Source organism: Saccostrea cucullata, unplaced genomic scaffold (genome assembly GCF_032062105.1).
Source record: "Saccostrea cucullata isolate Sc308-1 unplaced genomic scaffold, CSIRO_AGI_Scuc_v1 ctg1326, whole genome shotgun sequence".
NCBI lineage: Eukaryota > Metazoa > Mollusca > Bivalvia > Ostreida > Ostreidae > Saccostrea > Saccostrea cuccullata.
Window position 1 is genome coordinate 53,391 of NW_026930693.1, and position 26,856 is coordinate 80,246.

General features: G+C 34.6%; 4 protein-coding genes across 7 annotated transcripts in view; 1 reads left to right on the forward strand and 3 right to left on the reverse strand.

Moving 5' to 3' along the window:
- Positions 1-6,457, forward strand: part of LOC134229649 (mitogen-activated protein kinase-binding protein 1-like) — a 53,160-nt gene extending 46,703 nt beyond the window's left edge. The window contains exons 30-32 of the mRNA XM_062711417.1: positions 693-2,064; positions 2,851-3,145; positions 4,554-6,457. Coding sequence (XP_062567401.1) covers positions 693-2,064; positions 2,851-3,145; positions 4,554-4,781 — 1,895 coding nt within the window. The 3' untranslated portion in view covers positions 4,782-6,457. The remainder of the gene's footprint in view (positions 1-692; positions 2,065-2,850; positions 3,146-4,553) is intronic.
- Positions 6,458-7,699: 1,242 nt separating this feature from the next.
- LOC134229645 (N-alpha-acetyltransferase 40-like) lies at positions 7,700-15,332 on the reverse strand. Of its 3 annotated transcripts, none has more exons than XR_009984215.1 (10): positions 15,222-15,332; positions 15,084-15,128; positions 14,210-14,260; positions 13,707-13,759; positions 13,368-13,463; positions 12,522-12,683; positions 10,524-10,607; positions 9,195-9,272; positions 7,888-8,787; positions 7,700-7,821 (listed from the first exon to the last, which is right to left on the reverse strand). XR_009984215.1 is itself a non-coding variant. In XM_062711412.1 (10 exons), exons 1-9 carry the CDS (start codon positions 15,225-15,227, stop codon positions 8,637-8,639), a joined length of 726 nt encoding a protein of 241 aa, XP_062567396.1. In that variant the 5' UTR covers positions 15,228-15,332; the 3' UTR covers positions 7,722-8,552; positions 8,629-8,636. The 3 variants fall into 3 exon arrangements, 2 of the variants coding, with proteins under 2 accessions (XP_062567396.1, XP_062567395.1); XM_062711412.1 differs by having other exon boundaries at positions 7,722-8,552; positions 8,629-8,787; XM_062711411.1 differs by having other exon boundaries at positions 7,722-8,787.
- Positions 15,333-19,729: 4,397 nt separating this feature from the next.
- The window catches only part of LOC134229636 (tripartite motif-containing protein 3-like), a 56,379-nt gene continuing 49,252 nt past the window's right edge, over positions 19,730-26,856 (reverse strand). The window contains exon 5 of the mRNA XM_062711386.1: positions 19,730-20,211. Within this exon, the coding sequence (XP_062567370.1) occupies positions 20,188-20,211 (24 nt within the window). The 3' untranslated portion in view covers positions 19,730-20,187. The remainder of the gene's footprint in view (positions 20,212-26,856) is intronic.
- LOC134229635 (E3 ubiquitin-protein ligase TRIM71-like) lies at positions 20,208-26,262 on the reverse strand. Of its 2 annotated transcripts, none has more exons than XM_062711383.1 (3): positions 26,220-26,262; positions 20,791-22,318; positions 20,208-20,516 (listed from the first exon to the last, which is right to left on the reverse strand). In XM_062711383.1, the coding sequence occupies exons 2-3, from the start codon at positions 22,308-22,310 to the stop codon at positions 20,258-20,260; spliced, it is 1,779 nt and encodes a 592-aa protein (XP_062567367.1). In that variant the 5' UTR covers positions 22,311-22,318; positions 26,220-26,262; the 3' UTR covers positions 20,208-20,257. The 2 variants fall into 2 exon arrangements, with proteins under 2 accessions (XP_062567367.1, XP_062567368.1); XM_062711384.1 differs by having other exon boundaries at positions 26,145-26,253.

Below are 26,856 nucleotides of genomic sequence, written 5' to 3' on the forward strand. Positions count from 1 at the left end.
TGTGTTTAATTACATATAAGGCATTGCTTTATAGACAACTATTGCTTTGTTTGCATTATTGCTGCTGAGTTTTTTACCATGTATCTATGTATTTCATCTGGTCCAGTGTACCATTACTATATACTTCAAATGTATATCTGTAGCATTATTCAATATTCTAACAAGTCGGCTGTATCATCTTGTACATACACCTGTATCCAGTTATAGAGGAAACAGGGCATTTGATGTTTGTTTTTGGTTGCAAGGTTTCATTATCTGCAGTCTCAGGGTAATGTAAAAAACACAAAATTTTATGTGACTTTATATATTAAGAGTTACAATTGTAACAACAAAAATATGAGATGGCAAAACAACGAATTTTATCCCCACGATAATTTTTGCTTCTACAGTATTAAATTTTTATAATAATTCTGAAATATAAATTTGCAACCCAAATATCAATGTCTATCGTTTTTAAACGTCTTCTTTGATATTTTTTCATGTTCATTTCAGTTACATTGAATCAGAGGCATTTAAAAAGTACAGATCAATTATTTTAGCTGCATCATTTTCATTGAATTAAAATTCATGAATTAAACTTGATGAAATGTCAAAGTTTTATTTTGTTATATGTGTATATATATATCTGGTAGTATGCAGGCTTCCTCAAACATTTTGTATCAATGAATTGAATCTGTACTCTGTATTTTCAGGATCAGCTCTCACGAGTGACAGTGATGAGTCATCCTCGGGCGGTCGACCCGCTCGCAGGTCACGACCCAACACCCTGTCCCTTAGCCGCGAGGAGAGAAAGAAACTGGAGCCCCGATCTCATTCCCAGAGTTCCACCTACAGGAAGCAGACGTTAAGTTCACAATCCCGACTGTCCTCAGACCGCAAAGAGTCGGGGCCCCAGCTAAATAAAAGTACGTCAATGACAAACCTGAACAGTAAAAAACAGAGCACGAAATCTAAATCTAATAAAACATTGACTAAATCTGCTGCGTACGCCTCTACTCCAAATCTGGCAGCAGCAGCCTTCAGCGATACGTCGGAGGACTGGGAACCAGAGAACGGAATCGTCAGTGGTAACCTGTCAAACAGCGTGCCAGATCTGTTAGACAACGCGCCACAAAAACTCAAGGCTAAACGAAGTGATGTTAAAAAACTACTGCCTGAAACCAAAAGGTTCTCAACAGGAACGCCGAAAAAGACAGGTTCCGCATCAGATCTTAGCAAGAGGCCGGCCCGAATGTCTCTACCAGGAAAACAGAGTGATAAGGAACTGATGCCCCCGCCCAACACAACGAATGTGAATGTGACAAAATCCAAACATAGTTTGTTTATAAAGCGGGCTACGCGATCTCAGACTCAAAACAAACAGGAACTGACACTGGATCAGGCTAAAAACATTCTGAAAGGAAATTCAGGGATTCTGCCTCAGAAACAAGGATCCAAGACTCCAGGAAGTGAAAATCTCAGGTCTGCCACTGCCAGCAATAGATCCATTCCTAAAGTGACCTCACCCCCTGTACATCTGTCCAGCAACATTCTACAGATAACTACAGAGATTGAGATGACAGCTGAGGAGCTCAGGAGGCAGAAGATAGAGTCAGCCTTCCAGGACTTGTCCGCATTAGACGCCAGTCCAAACGATTTACCGGAGAAAGACTACACCCCTCAGAACCCCAACTCTTCAGTGACTTCCCTAACTTCTGTGTCCTCCCTTCCCAGCTGTAGCAGTCAGTTATCTCCCCCTGACTATCTCGCCACCGCGACTCATTCAGACGCTCGGATGAACGACTCCTGGGCCAGCACGCTCACCAGTCACTCTGATAATGAGCTGGACGATACTCCTTCCAAAAGCATCAAAGAAAGAATAGCTCAGCTGACGTCGCACTCCAGCCCTCAGGGGACGTCTGTCAGTGTTAGCGGTAGTCCATCCTCTGTAGCGATGTACTCCCCCGGATCTAACACCAGTCAGTACAGCTCAGGGGTGGGCTCCAGTTTAGACTCCGAGACAGCCACCAGAATGTTCCAGGGCATCAGTCCTCCCCGAAACTTTAACAGTGGGCAGGAAAATAGGTACGTAGGATCAGACGTTTAAAGATTTCTTCTTTACTGTGTGAGTTATGATACAATGGAATGATATTAAAGAGGTAGATTTCATTTAATGACAGTTTTCTTTGTTATCATGTGGTGTTCCCTACCCATTCATCAGTCTATCTATTCTGACCTGATGTTGGCTTTTCCATATCTGGATCATATCTTGCAAACCAAAAGTAGGTCTTGGTGACCTCATTTTGCAGAATTTTTGACTTAACATTAAATTATGTCTGGATTCTATTGAGCAGTGGAATGGGGCAGGGAGTGCTTCACAAGTAGGTCGGTCTGACTTTATTTTGGAATTCTCAAGATAAATGCAATCAAAACATGTCTTGTTCATACCATGTAGACTCTGAGACTTGAATCACCATACCTGGTCAGTCAGTGCCTCTTGGGTGAAGGGGGGGGGGGGGGGGTGCACAGTCCTAAAGAGGTTGATTAATCTGTTATGAAATCAATAGTTATGCAAAGCCTAATCATTTCTACATATATTGTAGAAAGTACACAATTTAGAATCATTAAACCTTGTATCTTGCTGAGAAGATTTCTTATGACTGGAATTAGGTCACCAATACCTAATTTTGGAATTCCATAGCTGCTGTTTATTGTGAAATAGTGTCCAAGTCTTTTAAAACATTCACATAGAAAAAATAAAACTTTCATTTTTTTTTTCACTGTTTCAATCGATAAAAGAGTGTTTTCTCTCAGTGTAGGCACTTCAAATAATTGGACATTTGTTTTACTGATGTTAATTTGTGTTTTTAGCTACTCCCTGGAACACCCACAGAATGTCTCGTCTCAGTCATCAAACACGCATCTGACCTCATCCACGGAAACGACCCCCTCAAGTCAACCTCTGACCTCAGCCATGGAAACGACCCCCACCAGTCATCAGACCCCCTACACCCCCAGCAGATCCACCTCAGTGTCTTCATCACGGTCCACCATCACCCCCTCACCTAAACAGAGCCCCAGGAAAACGGACGACCTACAAACCAGCATGGAGGCCATCAGAGATCTCAAGAAAATGGTAACCATGGTGACAGAGACGTACAAAACAGTAAGTGAAGGAAAGTTTTGGTTACGTTATGATTAAAATTAGGGATGTCAACGAGTACCCGGTTAACCGAGTACTCGATCAAACGTCCGAGTATTGAATACTAAAATTTATACTCGGTTACTCGGATGTATATTTTTGAATATTTCTAAGCTTATTCATTAATCCATTAAAACATATGTTTAAAAACATAAAATGTTCATTGCACTTTTACATACAGTAATTAGGGTTTCCTATGCCTCTAAATGACTGTTATCGTCTGTGGCCATATTTATACAGTACTTGTGGTGATCAAGCTCCTGTTACCTGGCTTTTCTCACCTTCAGCTGTCTTCTACCCTTATTTTCGGTTTGCTTTAATGATTTGTTTTCACTGAACATCGTTTAAGGTCTATTGTGTTTAAATAAATTAAATAATTTTGTCAATTCTCCAAGAAGCCGGAAATTCTCTGGAAAAGAGACAGATGATATAACACGTGTGATTGTTGATACGATTTTATTTGATTATGTGCCAGTGCAAATGGTTGAAGGCAAAGGCTTTAAAAAACTGGGCTGAGGGCCATAAAACTTAGACGAGCTCAATTTTGATCTCAGACTCACTTTTTCCAAAGGAATTAATAGTGGAAAAGTGAGACTGAGATCAAAATTGAGCTCGTCAAAGTTATATGGCCCCCAGGCCCGATGTCTATCGTTGCACCAAATTACAACATACCGTCCCATAATACTGTATACAGGGTTATTTTTGCCCTTTTGAACTTGTAAACAATTTTGCCCCGTCTTAAATTCACCCAGTCATAGTTCTGTTTAAGAAATTATGAGTTGTAATTTGAATTCACCCCGTTTTAAATTTGCCCAATCAAGGAGTGGGGGAAAGGGGCGAAAATAAAACGGGGGCGAAAATTTCCCTGTATACAGTATTATAAATTCTAGGATCAAAAAAGTGAAGGAAGATAAAAAATTCCGCTCTGATAGGAGAACTTGATTAAGTTGATACTGTAGCTCTGACGACTGATACTTGGACGTCAAACGCAACTAAGAGTTACATTACAATCACGGAACAGATTATTGTTTTAAGCAAAAACAATGTGAACCATTTATGATTTTATTTCTTGTGTTTATCTGATAATTCATTCGGGTAATCCTCCAATCAGAGCTAGTGGTTTTATTTCTGCGAGAGTTTACAATGTTTTAGAGTTATCAATATACTTGTTCATATTTACACTTTTACCGAGTTACTTGGGTACTCGATCTGAAAAACGTTTGAGTAACCAAGAATTAAAAATTGACTGATTTGACATCCCTAATTAAAATGTACTGGGGTATATGATCTTATGGTGTCAAGTTTTGAATCTCACCATTAAACTAAGATCGTTGTATTATTATGTTCTCTAAATCTGTGCTATCTTCTTCAGCTACAAGACCAGAGCAAAGGAGCGGATTCTGAGGGACTAAGTATGCTGAGAGAGGCAATATCCGAGTGCTGCGCGGAACTGAACAGTGTCATAGACAACAAGCCCTCCTCAGAGACAAACAATGTGATCCTCCCCACCCAGTACTCGGAAATCAAAGCCCTAATTCGTCAAAATCATCAAATTTTAGTTAATAATCAACAGATGCTGAAATCTATAGTGCCAAAGTAAACTTAAAATTGTGACTTGTCAAAGTGACCATTACATCGACACAGTGACCAGTGACTGCTTCATGTAGGTTGACACAGTAAGAAAGTGAGCATGTCACATTGGTCATTTCTTGTGATGCTATTTTTTGCCAAAGCCAGTGCTTTCCTGTGCTTATTTTCCGACGAGCACATATCACAGAAATTGATTCCACGTGTCTAACTGTGCCTGAATTATCAGGAGTTCCAGGGAGTTGTGTGGAATTAAAACAAGTCTTTCTTCTCCATATGTGGATTTCATGTATATTTTATGGTGTCGGTTTTGTTCAACTCATTAAGTGGCTTTACAATATTTTTTGAGATTTATGTGCATTATGGTTGTTATATTCCATTATGTGAGTTTATAATTCCATGTGATGCTTTTGGCATTATGTTTTTCGTGTCTTTTAATTGTGTTCATAATTAATTGTTATATCTGTGACAGAGTGACCACTGTTAATGGCAGAATGGTTGCCATGCCGACATATCCTTCACTGGTTGTGACGTTAACACTGATGTATGTGTCTAGTCAACATTCTGTCTCTATAAACAAAAACCAAGTCTCTTTTTTATCCTAGAATAACGGTATAGACGGACCACCCAGGGCCTATAGTGGTCTTATACAAGGAGTAGCCAACAATAGGGCACCCAGCTTCTCTCGGAATTAGAAAAATAATGTCTGATAGGATTTATTATTTGTGGTAGAAAATTAATCATGCTGTAGATTCTATCTAGAGAGACTTTATGTACATGCTCTGAAAGAAACATCTCTCAACATTACTGTACAATGGTTATTATGGTAACGTTGTAAATTGTTAAGTGCTTATTAATATTCTATTTTTTTTCAAAATCTAAACTTATTATTGATTATTATTTGAATGAATTTTTTTTTATATTCTACCTCTTGTTTTTTTGCATGTATATGTGGTTGTAATCTCCAGAAAACAAAGAACATTAACTCTTGCTAGATACATGTATGGTTGAGTTTACGATTTAAATATTTTTTTCTTTGTATATTGAAGATAATTATTTTAAATTTAAACATGAACTATGTGTGGAATGGAATTGTCCAACATTTCAGGCACTTGAATCCATACTTGACTTCTATTTTTGCTATCAACCATAGCCTCATCATATCTTAGTGGGGGAAAATGATCTCAATGTTAAAGTGAATGCTATACATTCCATATATATCTCGATTTGTTGAACATACAGAAAATTTCATACCCCAATATATTACTTTCAGCTCTTTTGTTAATGTGAAAGCAATTTTCAATAGGTATTTAAGCATGACATAACATTATTTGTTCCAGAATCATTATCTTTTTCGTAACTATATGTATAGAATTATTTTTACTGCAAAAAATTGTTTAATCATTTTGGTACACCTGTACTATTATTTGAATTACTGAAACTCAGTTAACGGTATGCAAAAAAAAAATCAATTCAAGGCATAATTGGAAGACTTTGGTTGTGCCATAGTGTTGATAATTGGATACTAAGTAGAATGAACATTTTCAAAGTTGATCAATTGTCAAATTTTGTACAAAATCCTCTAATTCATCAGAATATGAAGTGCTTGTATTTATATAATGACAATAATTCTCATTCTCTATGCAAATTTGTTGACAAATTTGTTATAATAAAATTATCTTAATATTATCTTTGTCTCATTAATGGAAGTGATTTGATTGATTGATTTTATATTGTTTAACGCCGAGTCTGCAATATTTCAGCCATATTTCAGCGGAATAAATTAAAGGAAGTGATGTCATGTAGAATGTGAACAGGTGAGAGGGGAAGTCAGACTGATTATTATTGAAATACGAAGCAGATGTTTCAGACTGTGTGATTTATTTTGAGTTAAAAGGGATATATCGAATTAATGTAGGAATGAATTCAAAGTAAATGAATTACTAAAATGTCAATACATGTATATTTAATTGTTTTACATCTAAAAATTTGTTCCTTTACAAACACAGTCAAGGATCATAATGTTAATCAACAGATGCTATTTATCCAACTTGTGTATGGCTACTATGTATGATATTTTTTTCAAACCTGAATTGTGTGGTTTGTAGATGGAGATAGTTCACAAACTTTTTGATCATGCCTCGTAGGTCATGGTGCACCAACAGACAAACTTTCATGATTCTAAGCCTCTTATTATTTGTATTATTTATATATAGCCTTAATTGTATGTTAACGTGACCTACTTTTGGTTGACACACTTCTAGGACCCAACATGCATCACCTTAAAAAGTTTGATGATTGTATGACATGTAGTATCTCAGTATCTTCAATACTGAGATACAATGGAAGGCTCAACAGTTTTTAAACTTTTAAATTGCAAAAGTAAGTCATGACTCATGAATGTGAACTTCTTTTATTTGAAACACTCTGTTCATTGGCATTCTAATAGAAAATGCTTTGAAACTTGGTACAATGAAACTAGATGCATCATCCGTGTTACTATGATTAATACTATAAACTCCCCAAACTTTGTTGGAATGGTATAAAGATTAAACTACATGTACATGTATTTGTCTTCATCACATTATATCAGACTTAGGCCAAAAGAAATTAATCAGTAGGTTGTCAGGCCAAAAAAATCAGAATTCAATGCGGCAGGCAGGCCTTTTTTTTGGAAGCAGGATTTAGTCTACACCTTTTTTAAAGTCATTTGTTCAATAAAATGATATCTACTAATTCTTAAGTTTTGTTCTCTGACATTAGTAAAAATATGTACCTATTCAACTTTGAATAATGTTATTCCAAACATTTATTTAAAAGTTAATTTTTAAAATACTTTAAATTTATAAGAAAGATATTGTTTTTCTAAAAAAAGGGCAATAACTCGATTTTCTTTTTCAACTTGGAAAAATAGAAAATTGAGTTATTTCCCTTTTCAATATGTCAATAAAATTGATCAATGCGGCCGCTTTTGAACTGATACGGCGGTGCCTGAGAAACTAATGATTAATTTTTTGGGGCCTTACAACACATTTATTAACAATGTACATGTACTTGTCAATTGCTGGCAGTCTCTACTAACAGAGGAATAAAACACTTTTACAGACAGTGTACCTAACAGCTTGCTTTGGAAGCACAACAGACTGCACATTTACAAGGAATCATCTTCAATAAACAGTCAAAAGATGAAGGTTAGACAGCTAATTTACATACAAATTTATGCTGACATCAGAAAATCTAGTGGTCTCCACCTGTTCAATAAACAGTCAAAAGAGGCAGATTAACATAATTAATGTTTACTTTATTCGAGTTCCATAATGTATTACAAAGACTTCAATACACTCCGTAACTGTATGTGTATACCAATGTTTATTGTTTTACTCTCATTGCTTTACAAAAACAAGCTAAGTTATGATACAAAGTCAGGACAGTTACATAAGGAAACTGCAGAGAATTATCAATATTACATTAAAACTTTTTGACAACTACATCAGAAATAAATCCAAATCATCAATATATGCAGTAAATTCTTCACACAACCTGTTAATTCTAAATCTCCCTGGTCCTGAACATTTCAGTTAAGGCAAGTCTGAGTGCATAATGGAGTCAATTACTCACATCAAAATCTTGTCCGCTTGATGTAAAGTAAAAAGCAATGATTCAAAGCCACCTAATTCTACCATAAAACCATCCCTCTTACCCCACCCCCTCTCCTTTAATATCTCGGTGAACTTTACCACCCCCACCCCCCTCCAGAGTCAGCAGTAACAAGCTGTTATTGAATCCCCAGTATCACTGGCTGTTACAGGTTATGATATGACCCCTCCCCATCACTGGCTGTTACAGGTTATGATATGACCCCCCATTATCAGCTGGCTGTCACGGGTTGCGTGTCAGTTGTAGTTACGGAGTCTGAGGTTGCCGGTTTAGGTTTAGGTTTAATTGATTTGCTGAGGATTTCGTAATGGTAGCCGTCATCAAACAAGGGATCTTCTGGGGAGATCTCGTCAACTTCATACCTGAAGTAAGATATAAACTATATAGAACACAGATCTGGAAGAGGTTACATCTGGTTGATAAGAGAAAAAAAATACAGCAAACTAAACAGCTTTTCCAGCATTACTTTTTGTAATCATAAAAGTTTAAAATCACACAAATAATGAAATATTTACCAAATTAGGGTATAATTAATAGGAAGGAGAGAAAAAATGATTTGTTAAAAATGAAAGAAAGTTCTCCTATTTATAAGATGCCAAAAGTGACCAGTGAATTCAAAGCTACATGTACTTAACACATCTGTCATAAAGTATGGATTCCATGCATTTACAGTATAGTTGATTTTTTCCATCTCTGCTATGTTTAAAACTTGAAGAAAGAAAAATTTTCCTAATTCAGTTATAGATTTGAGTGGCGGAGGGGTCCTTACTTCATTGTTTTCTTGAAGAAATCTTGGGAGACTTTGTTGTTCTTAAAGGTAGTCAGCATCACTTTGGTCATATCTGTTCTGAAAACACCCAAACAAAAAAATGAAAACAGTGATGAGAAAAGAACAAAAAATATTTGCAAATTATTAAAGAGCAACTTTAAAGATCATTAATAACTGTGAGTCAACACATTTAGGTGCCTAAGCTTCAGGGCCAATATACACTGTTAATAAAACTTACCTTACAGATGAGGGGCAATGTTTATCAAAAGAAGTTCCTTGACCCCTTTTATGCAGTTAATTATGTGAAATCAAGCTAGACGAGGGAGAATTTTAATATATATGTGTAGTTGAAAAGGAGAAATGCAAGAAGAAAACATATGGCTGGACCGGGAATTGAACCCCGGACCCTGTATTTCTAGTCAGGTGCTCTAACACTGAGCTATCCATGGTCCGTAAAGCCTGAATTTCTACACATATTCAAGGTTTTGAGATATTATTGAGGTTTAGGCAAAGTTACTGTAAACGTATTACATTTGGCTGTGTATTCTTTTAAGCACTTTTGGCAGAGAGGAACTTCCGCTAATTCATGTACAACGTTAAATGTCTTGCACTAAATCAAATCTACACTAACTCGTTCAAAAATGAATTTCCGCCAAATATTGTACATGCTAAATATAATACATTTACAGTATTCTTCAATAATCTTGTATAAAAAGACACATCTTCCCTTAATGTTACTATGATACTATTTGACAATATCTTACCAGTTGAAATGACAAAATTATGTTTAAAAAGTGGAGTATTAAATACTGAATTATTGAATTCATCTTGTTTGGGCCATTTAATATACTTGTCACAAACCTGTGGATGCAATAAATAGCCAAGATACTGGACATCAAAATCCCTTAGATTTACTGTGGAATCATCAATGTTGTAGGGGATCAATGTTTGTGGATTTTGTGGATTCACCCATATCCACCATCTTTTTACATCCCCATGAACAATTATTTCATCAATATATCTTATTCTTTGAATCTTCTATATATATGGGTTATCCATGTAATTCCTTCCCGACAAAATCAACAAAATTTTATTTACCCATGAACTTTGACCCCCCTCCCCCTCACTGAATTAAACAGATTCCACTATATCGCATTTTTTTTTAAAACTATTTATTAACTTTTTATTAACTTTGTAATGAACATAAAAATACACAAGATTATTGAAGACCATTTAGGCATTTACAGATCAGCTTTTAGTTACATTTTCATACATCGTAACTGAAATTGAAATCATAAAAAATTTCATGATAATGACACATCTACTTACTTGTAAGCCAGTAACTCCAGAATCTGCATTAAGAATTTACCCAGGCCTTTCCGTCGGCATTCTGTTTCCAACTGGATTTCATAACTACAAAGAAATACTGACCCTTACATTTGTATAATGTCTTTAAATTAATCTTGTCTCACTCGTAAAATTCCATAAAACTTTACTACACAATGAATTTTCTGTTTATTACATTTTCTAAGTGTTTTTTTCTCCCTTTCAAAATCATTCTCATTCTCTGGCATTAAGTACCTTATCTCAAATAACAAAATGTATAAATAAGGTGTAAGAATGTAGGTATTTTGTTTGGAAACCTAACAGAGAGGGGGTGGCCAAAATTTGATTTTTTTTTTCCTTTTTGTAAAATTCTTCTTCTTACTCTTAACAATTTCTTAACTTTTGCAAAATATACAAAAGTAAAGAAAGTGGGCGCTTAAGATGGCAATTCGGCAGGAATAGTGGCTCATAAAAAGAAATAAAATATATCATTGATTTATACATTTTTTTCAAAACATAGCCGATGAATGTGTTGAGGTGAATGTAAAATGGGCAAATATTCAGTTAAATATGTTTGATTTTATTTAAATATGCACCTGAATATAGCTGTAGGAGTCAAATAATGCAAAAATCGACTCTTTTATAGCCGTTTTTCATTAATTTCGTTGTTTCTGGGTCTTCTCTCCATGAATTTTAAATGTGTTATCGGTGTATTTTTAACCGTAAAATTTATTCCAGTTGTTTAAAAAATGGAGAGACGACCCAGAAATACCAGAATCCAAACTTTTTCCATTTAATTTCTGGTAGAAAATTGACAAAGTCCAATTGTATAAGGCTTTGGCTTTAAATAATGATTTAAATACTAGCTACGTATAGTGTCCCGCGGTAGCTACATTGGTTTGTCGCTGGATTCGAGCTATATCGAAGTAGCATTTTAGGTTCGAATACAGTGATATTATATTTTTTTTTTTTTTTAAATCTTTTTGCTTATAATTTTTGAATTGGTACTGAAAGAAATACTCCTTGAATAAAGTTACTAATTATGTTTCACACATAAATTATTTTACATGAAGGAGGCTGGTGGGTCAACAATTTAATCCCAAATTAACCACCAGATTTAACTTATTATTTTAGATACGGTATCTTTAGCTGTCAACTATCATTTGGCAAAGAAAAAATTCATATATTTTAGTTTTAAAATTTGATCATTTTGTATATCTTTATATGGAGCTCTCCTTTTAAAGGAGATTGAAATAGTCTAAAATTGGCTGCCACCCCCTAGCCTCGTTAATTATTTTATTTTTCAATGCGTTCACATTTTGTTCATTTATAGTGCTAACGTTTCCAAATAGAGATAAACATACATGAACTTGTAACTACAAAGTTACACCTGATGAAAAAATATTGAATATATATTTTTAAAAAAAAACTAGAAACTTCGTTCGTACTGTTACATTCAATATTTTCAGTGCATTTGAAAATTGAGCACAAAAATTAGTTTGCGTTAGACTTCTATTACATTCTACTGAATGTCTCCAGCATAGATAATTTATCTTTCATGACACCTTTTAATTGAAAAACAAATTATCAACAAATTAATAAACATAAGGCAGAAATCCATTCCTGTGAAGTTTCTACGTTCATTGTATAAGATATGTATTAAAACTACATGGTGCTTGGACATTTAAATCTGAATTGTTTCGTGTCAGTAATTCCTGCCGACTGCCCATCTAGTGCGCCCACTATCTTTCAGGCAAAGCAAATCTGACTACTGTATACAGGGTTATTTTCGCCCCATTTTAGTTTTGCCTTTTACACTTAGAAACAATTTTGCCCCATTTTAAATTCACCCAGTCAAAGTTCTGTTTAAAATTTATACTTCGTTTTTTGAATTTGGCCCTTTGAAAATTCGCCCACTTTGTGACAAGGGCAAAAGGGGCCAAAATTTTCCCTGTATACAGTATGGTCCTCTTCTAAGATGAGACTCAATCAAACGCTCACCAGTACACGACCTCCTCATCTAACTCCATATCGAAGCGGAAGTGAGTGAAGGCGACAGGTTTACCAGTCGTGATGTCGGAGGCGATCAGATACTGGGCTTTCTCCTCCGTCATTTCTGTGTATTTATCCTTATCTTTCCATCCCCAGTCACTCTCTTCATACCTGTAATTAGAGACCAAGTAATATAGGTTATATGATTAGACAGCAGGTAATATAGGTCATATATAGGTCATATAATCACATCAATGTCATTAAACGTTCATCAAGAACTAGACGTGCTTATTTTTAAAAAATAAAAATAATCAATTAAAACGCCTTTCATACACGTTAATCTAGTTGGAGGTAGTCTGTTTTACAAGACTCATTAATATATATAACTAACCATGAACTTAGCTAGACAAATGAACCATGACTCAAGTGTCAGAGGTCATACTAAAAACCCATAATTTCCCCAAAATACCCCGCAACTATCTGAAGTCACAAATTTCCTCAATTCAAATTGTGATTCAAGGCAACTTATTTATTTAGATGGACAAAATTACTTTTAAAATATCAAATCGTCAAAAAAAACTTTGCAGCTAATTCCACAGCTAAGACAAAAGACTCATTCTTTTCATCCTCTCTGTTAGGTAAATTTGTTTGAACTGAGAATATATGCACATTTCACTGGTCAGTACTTACATTTTCTGTATGTTGGCCTTAGTCAGTACTTACATTTTCTGCATGTTAGCCTTAGTCAGTACTTACATTTTCTGTATGTTGGCCTTGGTCAGTACTTACATTTTCTGTATGTTGACCTCAGTCAGTACTTACATTTTCTGTATGTTGGCCTTAGTCAGTACTTACATTTTCTGCATGTTAGCCTTGGTCAGTTGAAATGCCCAGTCTATCAATTCTTTCTCCATATCTGTCACCTTTTTGCACTCAATTTTCAACTTCAAACTAAAGAATAGATCAAGCCATTATAAACTTAATACTGTAAAACCTGTGTATAAAGAAGTGTCAGGGATAGTCGATTTTGCTTCATTATAAAAGTAATTCATTTTTGAAAAGAATAATTGTAATATATATGACCTGAGTATTCATTTAAATACTGGGCCACAAAAAAATGTACAATAAACTACATTACAAATCGATAACAAGTGAAAAAAATTATACCAAGTTTACAAGTTTATTAATACACACCCATTCCTCTCAAATTTTTTAAATGGTGCCACTAACTCTAGGGGGTCTGGTATCTGAAAAGAAAATTTTGAAGGAAGTTTGAATCATGATAGTACATATGAGGAGAAATGTTAAAGCTGCCCAGTCAGAGAAAAAGACTACTGTAGAAGTACTTTTTTCAGTGTGGTATAAGTACAGTGGACCTTCAGATATCCAGATGCTTTAGTATCCAGACACTTTTTCATTGGGACAGAATTTTTAAATGTTACATTGTTTTGTTTTGGTGATTCAGGTATCCCGATGCTTCCCATGTAGGGACAAATTGACTAGAAACCAAAGCGTACGGAAAAATGAGGCTCCACTGTACACTATAAAGGCATTATGGAAGCAAGAAATCTGTGGAATTTTCTACCCACAGATCAACAGAAATTGAGAGATTCTGTGGAATCATGACCCTGTCAAAAAGCATGTTTAGAGTGTTTTTAATTTGCATATGAACAAACATTTCTATGACTTGTACGCACCTTGTTTGCTGCTTCCACTTTTACCAGGGCTGCATCGTACTTGGCATTTTCCTGAAATAGTAACCGTTGCCGTTATGGTTTTATAGTTTGTATTTTGTTTTTAGTTTGTATTTTGTTTGTAGTTTGTTTTATATTTGTATTTGACCATATGCTTTCCGTAATGCAAAAAAGGTTTTGTTTTTAGTTTGTATTTTGCCAAAATTTATAATTTATCCACCTCCAACCAATTATTTGTAGCAATAAACTCGCTTGTAATCAGAATATTATTATCTGGCAGCTACCCCTTGCATTGACCTCATGAAGGCAAACTAACAAACCAAAGCTTTATCCGGACAGTGCCCTAATAAAACTTCGTGCATGTATTCCGATGTTCTAAAAGCATTATTGCAATGTTTAAGCCACCAGGCGTCTTAGTTTCAACTGCATAGATGTGCCTAAATCTGTTTAAAATAGCTAGTTTTGGACATTCAATTGTAAAGAATATGTTGCAGGATAAACAAAATACATGATAACTGTCTTAAAATATAAGCGATATTTGGGCTTGGGTCGAAAATGTAAGAGGGCTCGGCAAGCCTCGCCTTCTGTCACGTTTTCTTACCCTAGCCCAAATATCGCTGATATTTCAAAATAGTAACCATGTATTATATATGTACAGTTGCACATATATGACAAGAACTGAGACTTAAAATATCTTGCTATACTTAGTATAGAAACGAAAAGTATTATCACTGTCTTAGTGTCTCATGCAAGTTTTATTTCTGTGATTATATATGCTAATGATTTTGTACTTGGAGAAAACATATATATACTTAAAGTTGGTAAATGAATTTGATGAGTTTTAATCTCAGTGATTTGTTTTGTTTTGTCACCTTACCTCCTTTCGTTTCTTTTTCCTTTCTTTCCCTTTTGTTGATTTCCGCTAAAAACGTAAACAAACATTACATATGGATTTATCAATTTAATTAAAATCTATTAAAGTAAAACACTGTCCTACCATAAGTTAAGATCTCACCCCCATAGTTATTGTGAAGTTCAATCGTTAGCCCCTGTAAGTCTTCTTAGTTCTAGTCACCCCAGCAATCGGTGTACGAGTTTTCTCTCTGTTTCCCGCGAATTCAATGCGGTAAAGTTTAAAACCATTAACGTACAGTACAATTAATTCCGGAAAAAACATTTTTTTTTCAGGAAAAAAGGGGGTGGGGCGGGGGTGGGGCGAGGGTTGGGTTTAACTTTAGTGATTGATATGGCTTGAATTTTGTGCAATCGATGGAGGGGGTTGTAGGGTTGCAGCCTTTGGTATAGTAATTTATTAAACATCTCAAAAAGTGCACATGATGTGGCCACTCGTCTCCCAAGCTTCCCCCCCCCCCTGCACAGACATGTACAGTTGTAATCTCTGTTGAGATTCTGCTAGGCTAGATATTTGGACTGACGCCTACAGAATTATTTATATAAGCAACACTACCGCTCGCTTCAATTTTAGTCATTTGGTTGTTTATTTGACTCTCTGTCACTACAATGAAGCGCATTGAAGCACTTGGTAAAATTCTCTGTTTGGATGAAAAGTTCTGAGTCATGTTTTGAAGGTCAATTATAACATAATGACACGCCCATATTTTTAGAAACGAGAAATTAAGTAATATTCGTCGTAGTTTTAGGACATCCCATTCTTCGCGACAAGCATCATGAGTTACACTGAAATGGAGATTTAAAAAAATAGAAGAGGGAGTTAGATACTCCCCGCTTCTGTTAAACACAAATTGCAACGAATATATGCATATTTTTGAACTTATCCATGTCTATTGAAGTTACCACAACACATGTTTTTGTCGAACACGTGTTTACTCGGTGTTTATTTAGATCCTCAATTTCATTGGCTATTATATTTATGGAAAACCTGTTCTACAGGTATTTGAAGAAACAACTTGACCGTTTTATCAATTTCTAAAGAAATGGGCGTGTCAAAAGATGACAATAAACACTCTAAATATAGCTCAAAATGTTCCATTCGAACGGAAAATTTTACCACTTCAATGCGCTTCATTGTATTTCTACATAACTTACTGTTTAGGTGTGTAAATCCCAACATTTGAGGAGGTAAACAATTTCGTCACAAGAGCCATGTTTTTGAATGGAGATGTCAGTGAATATTTTTATGTTGGGATTTACATGCCTAAACAGTAAGTTAACAGTGGCGGATTTAAGGGGGGCGCACCCGGCGCGCCTCCCCCCCCCCCCCCTAAAATTGTCAAAGTTAGCGTAAATCAAATATGTCTACTTGGTAGACCTCATTTTCACCCTTTAAAATCTCTAGAATCCAGGAGCTTCCGGGGGCTTCGCCCCCTGGACCCCCATCAGGGCTTCGGTAGACCTCATTTTTACCCTTCAAAATCTCTAGAATCCAGGAGCTTCCGGCGGCTTCGCCCCCTGGGCCCCCACCAAGGCTTTGGTAGACCTCATTTTAACCCTTCAAAATCTCTAGAATCTAGGAGCTTCCGGGGGCTTCTCCCCCTGGGCCCCCACCAGGGCTTTGCCCTTGACCCACTGGGGGCCTCAAGGCGCCCCCCAGACACCTTGCCTAATTTTGGCGCCCCCCCCCCCCCAACTCCAAATCCTGGATCCGCGCCTGGTTAAATTGACAGAGAGTCAAATAAACAACCAAATGACTAAATTGAAGCGAGCGGCAGTGTTGCCTATGTAAATAATTCTTACTATAGTCGACCAAAGTTGGGGCTCAATTTCCAGACATGAATTATGAAGAAGTGTCCAGAGATTCTGTAGGCGTCAGTCCAAATATCTAGCCTAGCAGAATCTCAGCAGAGATTAGTACAGTTGTACACTGTAGGTAAAAAAAAGGCATAAAATTCTCTAGATTAAAAAAAATTGTATCGCTCTTATATCTATTGGGGTCGATGAATCATTCTTATAAATTTCATATTTATTAATTTCGCATTCTGTTAAAGTTATATGCAAGAGATGGAGATTTGTATAAATTTCTAAAAAAAAAAAAAAAAAAAAAAAAGATGATAACGCGTCTATCATTATAGAAAATAATTAACATGATTAAACAAATCAAAATGAAGGCTCAATGATGATGGTGATGGTTCATTTTTTTATTTATGAATAAACTTCATCGGCGTCGGAAAGGGGGAGGGGCTGCATCGGGGCTAAGGGGGGGGGGGGCTGTGTTTTTCTTCTAAATTAATATAAAAAGAAAGTAAAAAAAAACAACTTCAATTTAACTTAAAAGAAAAAATTAATGATAACTCCGGACTCCGGATTTTTTCATAAAGTAAAACACACTGTCATATCTAGAGGGGAGAGGGGTTAGTATTTTTCCGCAAACTTTAACCTACGCCATATCTTTTGAACCATGAGAGGTAGGGACTTCATATTAAGCATGCATACTCCATAACTCTGAACCATGAGAGGTAGGGACTTCATATTAAGCATGCATACTCCATAACTCTGAACCATGAGAGGTAGGGACTTCATATTAAGCATGCATACTCCATTATTTAAGTTCTTTCAAATGTCAAGGTCAAGGACCTTGTGACCTTGACTGTAACCTATAATAGCTTTTCCGTACCTTCGCCATAACTTTGAACTATGAGAGGTGCATGCAAGGACTTCATATTTGGTATGCATACTCTGCTAATCAATTTATTTCAAATGACACCAGGCAAGGTCAATGACCTTGTGATCTTGACTGTGACCTATATGCTTAACAGGCACGTAGCATCGATTTTGAAAGTGGGGGGCCAGGCAAAGAAATTATTCTGTCTTACCTGAAAAAAATTGACAAGCTTAAAAAAAAACCACTACCTAAAAATTTTTCACGCAAACTTGAAAATCCTATTTCGTGGGGGGGGGGGGGGGATTTTTAAACTACCAATTCCTTTCAATATCCAATTTTTTAACCTTAAACACTACTGTTTTCCCTTCATATCAATTTACTTAAGTGTCAAGTGGGGAGGGGGCCAAACAGCCTTTCAATATATATTTCCAATAGTAAAAGTAGTGTTGGCAAAAAAAGTAGGTGGGCCACCACCCCCCTCCCCCATGTTGCTACGTGCCTGCTTAAAATAGCTTTTTTCGAAATTTGCTGCCGCCGGGCGCATAGTTTCACAAACACATCTTATCTTCTTCAGTTGTGTGCATAAGTTCATCTTGATTTTGATATGATATGTACATCAAAATGTACAGAATCACGTCTGAATTATTTAAAACTAACCCTTTATAAAAATTCCTACTCTTAGATACTACAAGTGATTTTTTATTACCTGTGTTTACGATATGACCCCCCCCCCCCGGTTCACAAGGCCTGACCTGAATGCTGATCTTCCTGAAACATCCCTCTCTATTGGATCAGTGATGTATAAAGTAAATCCCAGGGGTTACTGAATTTCCTTAAAAGTATATGTATATTTGTTTGTAGATGCAGAACTGTAGCTCTCCGAAAAAATCATATTGATCGACCGGTCAGTATATTTTTCGGAGAGCTACAGTTCTGCAGCTAATTTGTTTGAATATTATATCCCGGGAGTTACTGAATTTCCTGATAAGTACATGTATATCTGTCTGACTATTATGTAAAACAATGTACCTTTTAAAATTATTTTGTTTATTGAAATATATGTATCTGTATTAACATAAATGTAACATAATGTTTTTTTTTTTATACACATTTTAAACAATTAATAAGAGGTCAGACATACAATTTTGAGCCTTATATAAAGCATGATAAAGCATTGAATATACAATGACATACCTTATACATGTAAGTTAAGACACCAAGATAATCATGGTTATTATGTTGCTGATTCTACTCTTATCATATGAATGTCATTGTTTATTTATATTTAATAAAACACAAAAAAGGACAATAAAATTAAAAATAATAAATTTAAAAAAATTAAAAAGTTGGATGAAAATTTAAACAAATAAAGCCTATTTTTGATGATGGTAAAAGTATGATATGAAAAACAGAAAAATATTTCAACTAAATAAATGTAAAACAAATTGTTTTAAAAATCCCAGCTTTAGACATGTTAGACAATGAACAAAAATCTTTATACAATTATTGCATGATAGTGAGGGAGACATGAAGATTTCTTCGCCCATGAAAAATCATATTCCCCGAGGGCAACGCCCGTGGGGAATATGATTTTTCATGGGCGAAGAAATCTTCATGTCTCCCGAACATTCATGCAATAATTATTTTATTATACCGAATCAAGCACAATGCAGAAAATATAAAGAGAGTCCAATAAATAAAGTAAACATTTGATGAGAACAATATGAAATACCAATAGGTGTAGGTCACACCACTTGCGTTTCATAAAAAAAAAAACCTTCGTGACAAGTCATTCTGATTTACACACTGTAGTGTAGTACTTAACATTCATTCCCCACTCATGACAACACTTTTCTAACTATTTATATTTTAATAGATTTTATATCGACATAATTAATTAAAGATTTAAACAATCGAATTCAGTATTAATCATCGCATTTGCTGCATTGTGACGTCACAATCGGGAACACGACATGAAACACGTTCTGTACACCTCGGCTGATTACATCTAGATGTAGGATAGCGTAGTCAGCCGAGGTGAACCGAATGCGGGAAACACGAAGTTTTGTTGCAGGGAGAACACGACGGTCATGTGACTGCCTCAGCCAATCAGATTCCTCTTTACGTGTGTTTATTTATATGAGGTATAATAATATAGTTACTTGGTAGTGGTTTTGTGGGCAATTTGTTTAAGAAAGTACACAAATACATATTTTCACCGGTGAAGTATTTATCTTATATTATCTTTCACACATACAACATATACACTGATTTAAAATCAGCATTATAACAAACATGTCTTGATTTTTTAGAAATAAATATTCTGTGACCTATGTAAATATTACACTGTTATATAACATTACTTGCAGTACTTCACCCTGTTCACTGTACTTGATTTTCATTACTTGTCTATTACTCCTTTGAGCTACAGATTGTCATTGTATCTGTACACAGTCCCTGGGTTCACTCAGTCACTGCAGATATTTGATTTTCATCACTTGACTGTTCAACTGTTGAGCAACAAACAGATTGTCATTTGTATCTGTACACAGTCCCTGGGGTTCACTCCACACTTCACAGTCTATATAACGGAGGAACTGTCCATCCTTGTCTATGATGTGGACACAGTCATTGTTATCATCAGCTGTAAGGATGTGACTCTGACTGTCTGTGGTGATTCCTCGTAGATTGAATGGTTGGTTCTTTGCAGCAGGAGTATATCCAGTGTACCTGAATTTGATCAACATAATATAGAATTTTTTTAAGTTTATTCATATTTTTTTTTTAAGAATTTGGTAGAATTTAAAAAGATATATAATTTTGTATACTGTATATCATGTATAATATATAGAATTGTACAGACTTTGACACTACTAATTGATTTGTTACTGAAAATAATTGTACTTTATTATAAACAATTTTATATAATTCTGTATAAAGAGAAGACTATATTTGTCTTATCCTTTTATCTTTGTCAGTAAAATATGTTCAATTCAAAGTGTACCTAAATCTCAGTTTCCCGGCCTGATTGACCACCACTACTGTTCTAGCTCCATTGTCAGACACACAGATATCCAGGTTCCTGTTCTCTGTTATATATCTGTCATAACCACCAGATGAATAGAGAGGGTTACCTTTATCATCAAACTGAATGGTTTGTTTCTCTGTGGAGCCAGAGTATCGGACAACTTTTGTTTGTTTGTAATCATCACTGTCCATGATAACCAGGAGGTCACCAGAGGAGGTACTACAGACACCCCAAGGTCTCCAGTTCTGTAGTCTGATCACCTCCTCTATCTTCTCATTCTTCACAATGTTCACAGTTCTATCATCTCTATCAGTAAAAACCAGATCTCCACTTTTTGTCACTGCTATGTCTGTTGGATTGTTCCCTGACTTGGTTGTGATTGAATTGAGTTCTGATCCCTGATTGATGCTGTAGAGTTTCATGGTGTTGCTCTTTCCTCTTGTCCAGATTTCTTCATCACTCAGACAGGCCACACGGTAAAGTTCTCTATACCCAATGTGTATGGTGGTGACAGTCTCTGGTTCATCAAGCAGCTGTTTGACTGGAGGAGAGGATTCAGCTTTTTCATACTCAGTGCTTATGGCGGTGACAGTCTCTGGTTCATCAAGCAGCTGTTTGACTGGAGGAGAGGATCCAGCTTCTGGTGATTTCTCTGTTGTCTTCATGCTGTCGTCATGTTCATCTGATTTTAACAAAATTGTTTCCAAACTAAACAGTTGGTCTGCCTGCAATTTCTTTGGGATGAATTTAGGAATGGAAATTGTAATTTTTCTTGGAAGGTTTGTATACCTATCTAGGGTGGAAGGAACACTGAATAGGCTTGAAATGTCTGTAGATTCCAGAACACTATCAACTGAATTGATTTCATCCTTGATGTCAGACATTGTCTTGTTTATTTCATCCAGTTGTTTCTGTAGAGTTTGTAACTGTGTGTTTTTCATCTCATCAACTTCAGCTTTAAGTTTCTGGACAAGTTTGTCAATTTCTCTGTGCCACTCCTCTCCATGTTTTGTTATGAATGTTGAGAGATCTCCATATTCCTTTTGTAACTGACTCATTCTGATTTGTACATCAGAGGCAATGTCCTGGTAGTTTGGATAAATCTTTTCTTTCAGTTCAGTTTGTTTTTTGATGAGATTATCCCTTTTCTCGTCTCGGATTTCCAGGATCCTTGCTAGTTTATGTCCGAGATGTTGATCCGAGGCAAGGCAAATAGTACAGATAGGAACATCACAATGGGTACAGAACATCTCACATGTTTCTTCATATACATCACATGTTTCTTCTTCATGAGACGTGCATCTGGGGTGAATAAGAGTTGACTTTTTGTCCTTAAAGTGAACAATTTTATGAGGTTTTGAGAGATCAGCAGAAAAGTGTTCTCCCACACAGGCCTTACACAGGTTGACAAGACATGTATCACAGTGCATCTGTACCACAGCGGTCTCACATAGGGCACATTGCATCATGTCCTGGGCACTGGTACGGGGGTCCATGACTCAATCTTCAAAGAAAAATGTCAAGTTTTCAATTTACTGTTAATAATCATCCATGTTCATATTTTGAATGTCTTAGATAAATAAATTCTGCATACAACCGTATCATTCTTGAAAGAAAATCATATAATTAAGGCCTAATTATATGTATCATGTATACAAGCACTGGCGAATTTAAGGAAGGGGGGAGGTAGGGGGCCTGCACCCCCCTTTTGTGTCCGAAATATACATTACAATATAATATTTACATTTCCAATGTCTTTGTCCGTGATAAAATTACAAATTGTAAATCAATGTATTGGTGCGGTTCCCAAAAAAAAAAAAAAAAAACACATGCAGGGCGGAACAAAGAGCTAGACAGAAGCGGCCTGCCTAATTGAAGACCAACAGGTAATTGAAGACCTACGGAAGACCTACAAAAATGGGGGATATATTCAGCAAAACTGATATGATATTCTGATTAAGCATGTCCTAAATATGTAAAATACACTAAAAAGTTTTATAAAAGAAGTTTTAAAGTGTATTTTTAAGCTCGATAAGGGGAACTATTTCTTCTCTAATACGACCTACGGCAAGAACGATAACTCTGGATGACTTGTCTTGTAAACAACAACGCGCTCATTTATATTGTGAAGTTTATAGGAAGAATATGTATAAGACAAAATAAAAAAAAAATTGCAAATGATTTTGTTGAGTTTGTTGAGTTTTTTTTTAATTATGAAAAAGAAATCAGCTGGATGATGAATTTTGATGAAGTTAAAAATATAAATAATTTATCATGATTATTTCATTTTTAAAATTAATATTCTGCTTGAAATCTATTAGTTAATATTTAATAAATATTGTAATTTTTTGTAATTTTTTAAATTACGTTTTATGGGGTGAATATTAACTATTCAAGTTCAAACTATTGATATGTATGCTGTGGATTTGTCTCTGTACCAAGGGCTTCGATCTTCACTGATTTCTTGTATACACAGTCACCCTGAGGATATGTCCGTGTTTTGATTGCAATTATCAACACACCTCACTTGCTCTGATTAATGTTAATTTGCAGTCAACAGAGCAAAGATATAAAAACAAATATTTATTTTATGCTAGCAAAAATAAACAAATAAAATAATTGTGCATTTATTCAGAATATAACTTAATAAAATTAATTACGTTTTGCCTTTTTTTAATATTCAAAATGGTCATCCTCTAAACTAAATTAAATGTATATTTCCAGATAACATGCTGTAAGCCAAGAAATAGGCATTATAATATGAATAATAAGGACGTTTATTTCTTTTACATTTTGAGCTAAATTATACATTTACATTATATCAATCTTGAAGATACCAGGTATATCATTCAATTATTAAATTAAAAGAAAATACACACTTTTTTAAATTGAATAAAATAATAAACATGCTTGTTATCACACAAATGCATGCATATTTTGAAAAAAAAATGATGCTTTGACTTGGAAATAAGATTTTGAAAGTGATTATGTCTGTATTCTTCTTGAGAATTTACTTCAAATTCTTTTAACTGCAATTTCAAGATTTTCATTCTCTACATAAATGCAAATCTTATAAAAATTTCCAGATGTTATAAATGACATTACAAGGTATTAAGGTAGAATGCCACACCAATTTTTTATTTTATAGATCTTTGAGTCATCCTTTTTAAACAATGGTTTCAGTATTAAAAGGCCGACATTAGCTCTTAATTATTTTATATGAATTTTTTTGTATTTTTTCAAAGAAAACGAAAAAAAATCATTACATCCAAATTAAGTGCTTTCTTGTTAAAATTTTGCTGTAAATGAATGCATCAAATGAATATCTTATAAAATATGTAAAGAAAGTCTGGTTAGACTTTTTAATTTTTTTCATACAAAATTATTTATGAAAATAAAACACATTATTTTTGAATATTTTTTAAACCTATGGTTAAAAACACCATAAAACTAGTCACAACTAAGGACAACATGTTTGTCAATCATATTTTAAAAAGAAATTGAAACGAAATTGAGAAATTTTAGAAAAATTATTTTTTTTAATATTTGGACCTAACCCGATCAAAATTAAACTGATCCCGATCAAAATTAACACAAAATGAATAAAATGCAAATATTTTGCCTCTTCAAGTATTTACAATGAAGAAATCTATTTTATTTTCAGGTTCTATAATGTTTTAACCCTTATAACACCTAATCAGACTAGTGTTTTTAGAAAAATGCTGTTTATTTCCCATAATTATACAATTATGGTCGGGATCGGTTGAATTTTGCTCGGGATTGGCCACAATTACAAAAAATTAATTTCTCTAAAATTTCTCAATTTCGTTTCAATTTCTTTTAAAAATATGATTAGATAACATGTTCTCCCCAGTTGTGGCTTGTTTTAAGAAGATTTTAACCACACGTTTAAAAAATATTCACAAATTATGTGCTTTATTTTCATAAATAATTTTTTATAGAAAAAATTTAAAAGTATAACCAGACTTTCTTAACATATTTTATTAGGTATTCATGTGATGCATTCATTTACAGCAAAAATTTGACAAGAAAGCATTTGATTTGGATGTAATGAATTTTTTTCGTTTTCTTTGAAAAAATACAAAAAATTCATGTAAAATAAATAAGAGCTTATGTCGGCCTTTCAATGCTGAAACCATTGTTTTAAAAGGTTGACTCAGAGATCTATAAAATAAAAAGTTGGTGTGGCATTCCTCCTTAATAACTAATTATTATTATTTTTTTTTTAAATAGAATTGTATCTGACTGAATATTGCATTTTTTTTATCTTTGATTTATGTATATAAAGTATCTCCAATGATTAATTTTTTCGTCCTTTTTATTAATTTTTAATGACATTTTTCTGATAATTACATTTTCTTGATATGTTTTGGTGAATAGCTGATTTGTTATTAACGCGAGTTATCGTTCTTGCTGTAGGTCTTCTGAGAGAAGAAATAGTTCCCCTTACCGAGCTTACAAAATCCACTTTAAAACTTCTTTTTATAATTTTTTTTTGTGTATTTTACATATTTGGGACATGCTTAATCAGATTATCATATCAGTTTTGCTGAATATATCAATTAGGCATTCCCAGACAGAAGCAGTGCTTGGAGCACGTGGATTGGCGGAATCAAAGCATGTAAATATAAGGAATAAATTATCACGCAAGCCAATCAATTGATCACTTCATGAAATCGAAAAATAATACAGTTGTCCTTAAATAAATCTAGTAAACCACTGCATAGTTGACTTCACTGATCACCACTTGCAGCATGTATGCATGTTTCATTGTTTGTATTTTATTATTTGTCTTTATGTATGTAACATGGTTGTATGCCAACATGTTTGGTGAATCACAGGAGTTCGCGTACCTTTCAATTTTACCGAAATTTTCAGTAAATAAAAAAGATAAGTAATACGTATAATAATAACACACCTTGTGTTATTATTATAGGTATTACGTATCTTTTTATTTACTGAAAACTTCAATAAAATTGAAAGGTACGCGAACTCCTGTGGGTGAATCAATAAAGAAATTAAAATAATTTTTTGTGTGTGCCGCTTTGAGGGCTCCCCTATCCCGAGTATTCCCATCCCTAAAACTGCTATTTTAAGTATATTTTATAAAATAAAATATCTTCAAAACAACAAAAAAACCGATTTATAAATCCTTTATCATGTTTATATATCTTTTCTGGTCACAAAAAGGGGACCCCCTCCCCGCCCCGCCCACATCCACCAATGAACTGTACAGAACAGGTATGAGTGGTGAGCTGGGGTTGTTCTAGAAAGAGGAATATGATAAAATGGCAACATGACTCACTTACATTGATAGTACTGAACTAGTATACAGATATAGAATTCAAATTCGTTCTAGTTCTACTTCTAAACCGAAGACAAACCTGATGCGCAGTAATGGCGGCCGCTGACGCTGCAATCGAATCGTATGGAACCCCTGTTCTGTCTTAGTTTCTGTACGAAGCATATTGGTGCCATTTTGACGTTTTTTAACAACTCTGGGTAGAGATTGACTAAAAAAGGATATCCGATCCTCAGCCAAGAAGGATAACATCATATTTGGTATGCATACTCCTCTAATAAAGTTCTTTCACATGACATCAAGGTCAATGACCTTGTGACCATGACTGTGACCTATATGCGAAAAATAGCTTGTTCAACTGTTTGTCATAACTTTTAAACCATAAGAGATAGAGACTTCATATTTAGTATGCATACTTCACTAATAAAGTTCTTTCAAATGACATCAAGGTCAATGACCTTGTGACCATGACTGTGACCTATATGCTAAAAATAGCTTTTTCAACTGTTTGTCATAACTTTTGAACCATAAGAGATAGAGACTTCATATTTAGTATGCATACTCCACTAATAAAGTTCCTTCAAATGACATCAAGGTCAATGACCTTGTGACCTTGACTGTGACCTACGGTATATGCTAAAAATAGCTTTTTCCACTTTTTGCCATAACTTTTGAACCATAAGAGAAAGAGATTTCATATTTAGTATGCAAACTCCACT

Coding starts and splice junctions, on each gene's coding strand:
- LOC134229645 (XM_062711412.1), bottom strand. Junction 13,760..14,209: donor AAGTGGAAGCAGCAAACAAG/GTGCGTACAAGT, acceptor TTTTCTTTTCAG/ATACCAGACCCCCTAGAGTT. Junction 9,273..10,523: donor CTGGAGTTACTGGCTTACAA/GTAAGTAGATGT, acceptor GGGTGTTTTCAG/AACAGATATGACCAAAGTGA.
- LOC134229635 (XM_062711383.1), bottom strand. CDS start 22,310: ATGGACCCCCGTACCAGTGCCCAGGACATGATGCAATGTGCCCTATGT. Junction 20,517..20,790: donor GCCGGGAAACTGAGATTTAG/GTACACTTTGAA, acceptor GATCAAATTCAG/GTACACTGGATATACTCCTG.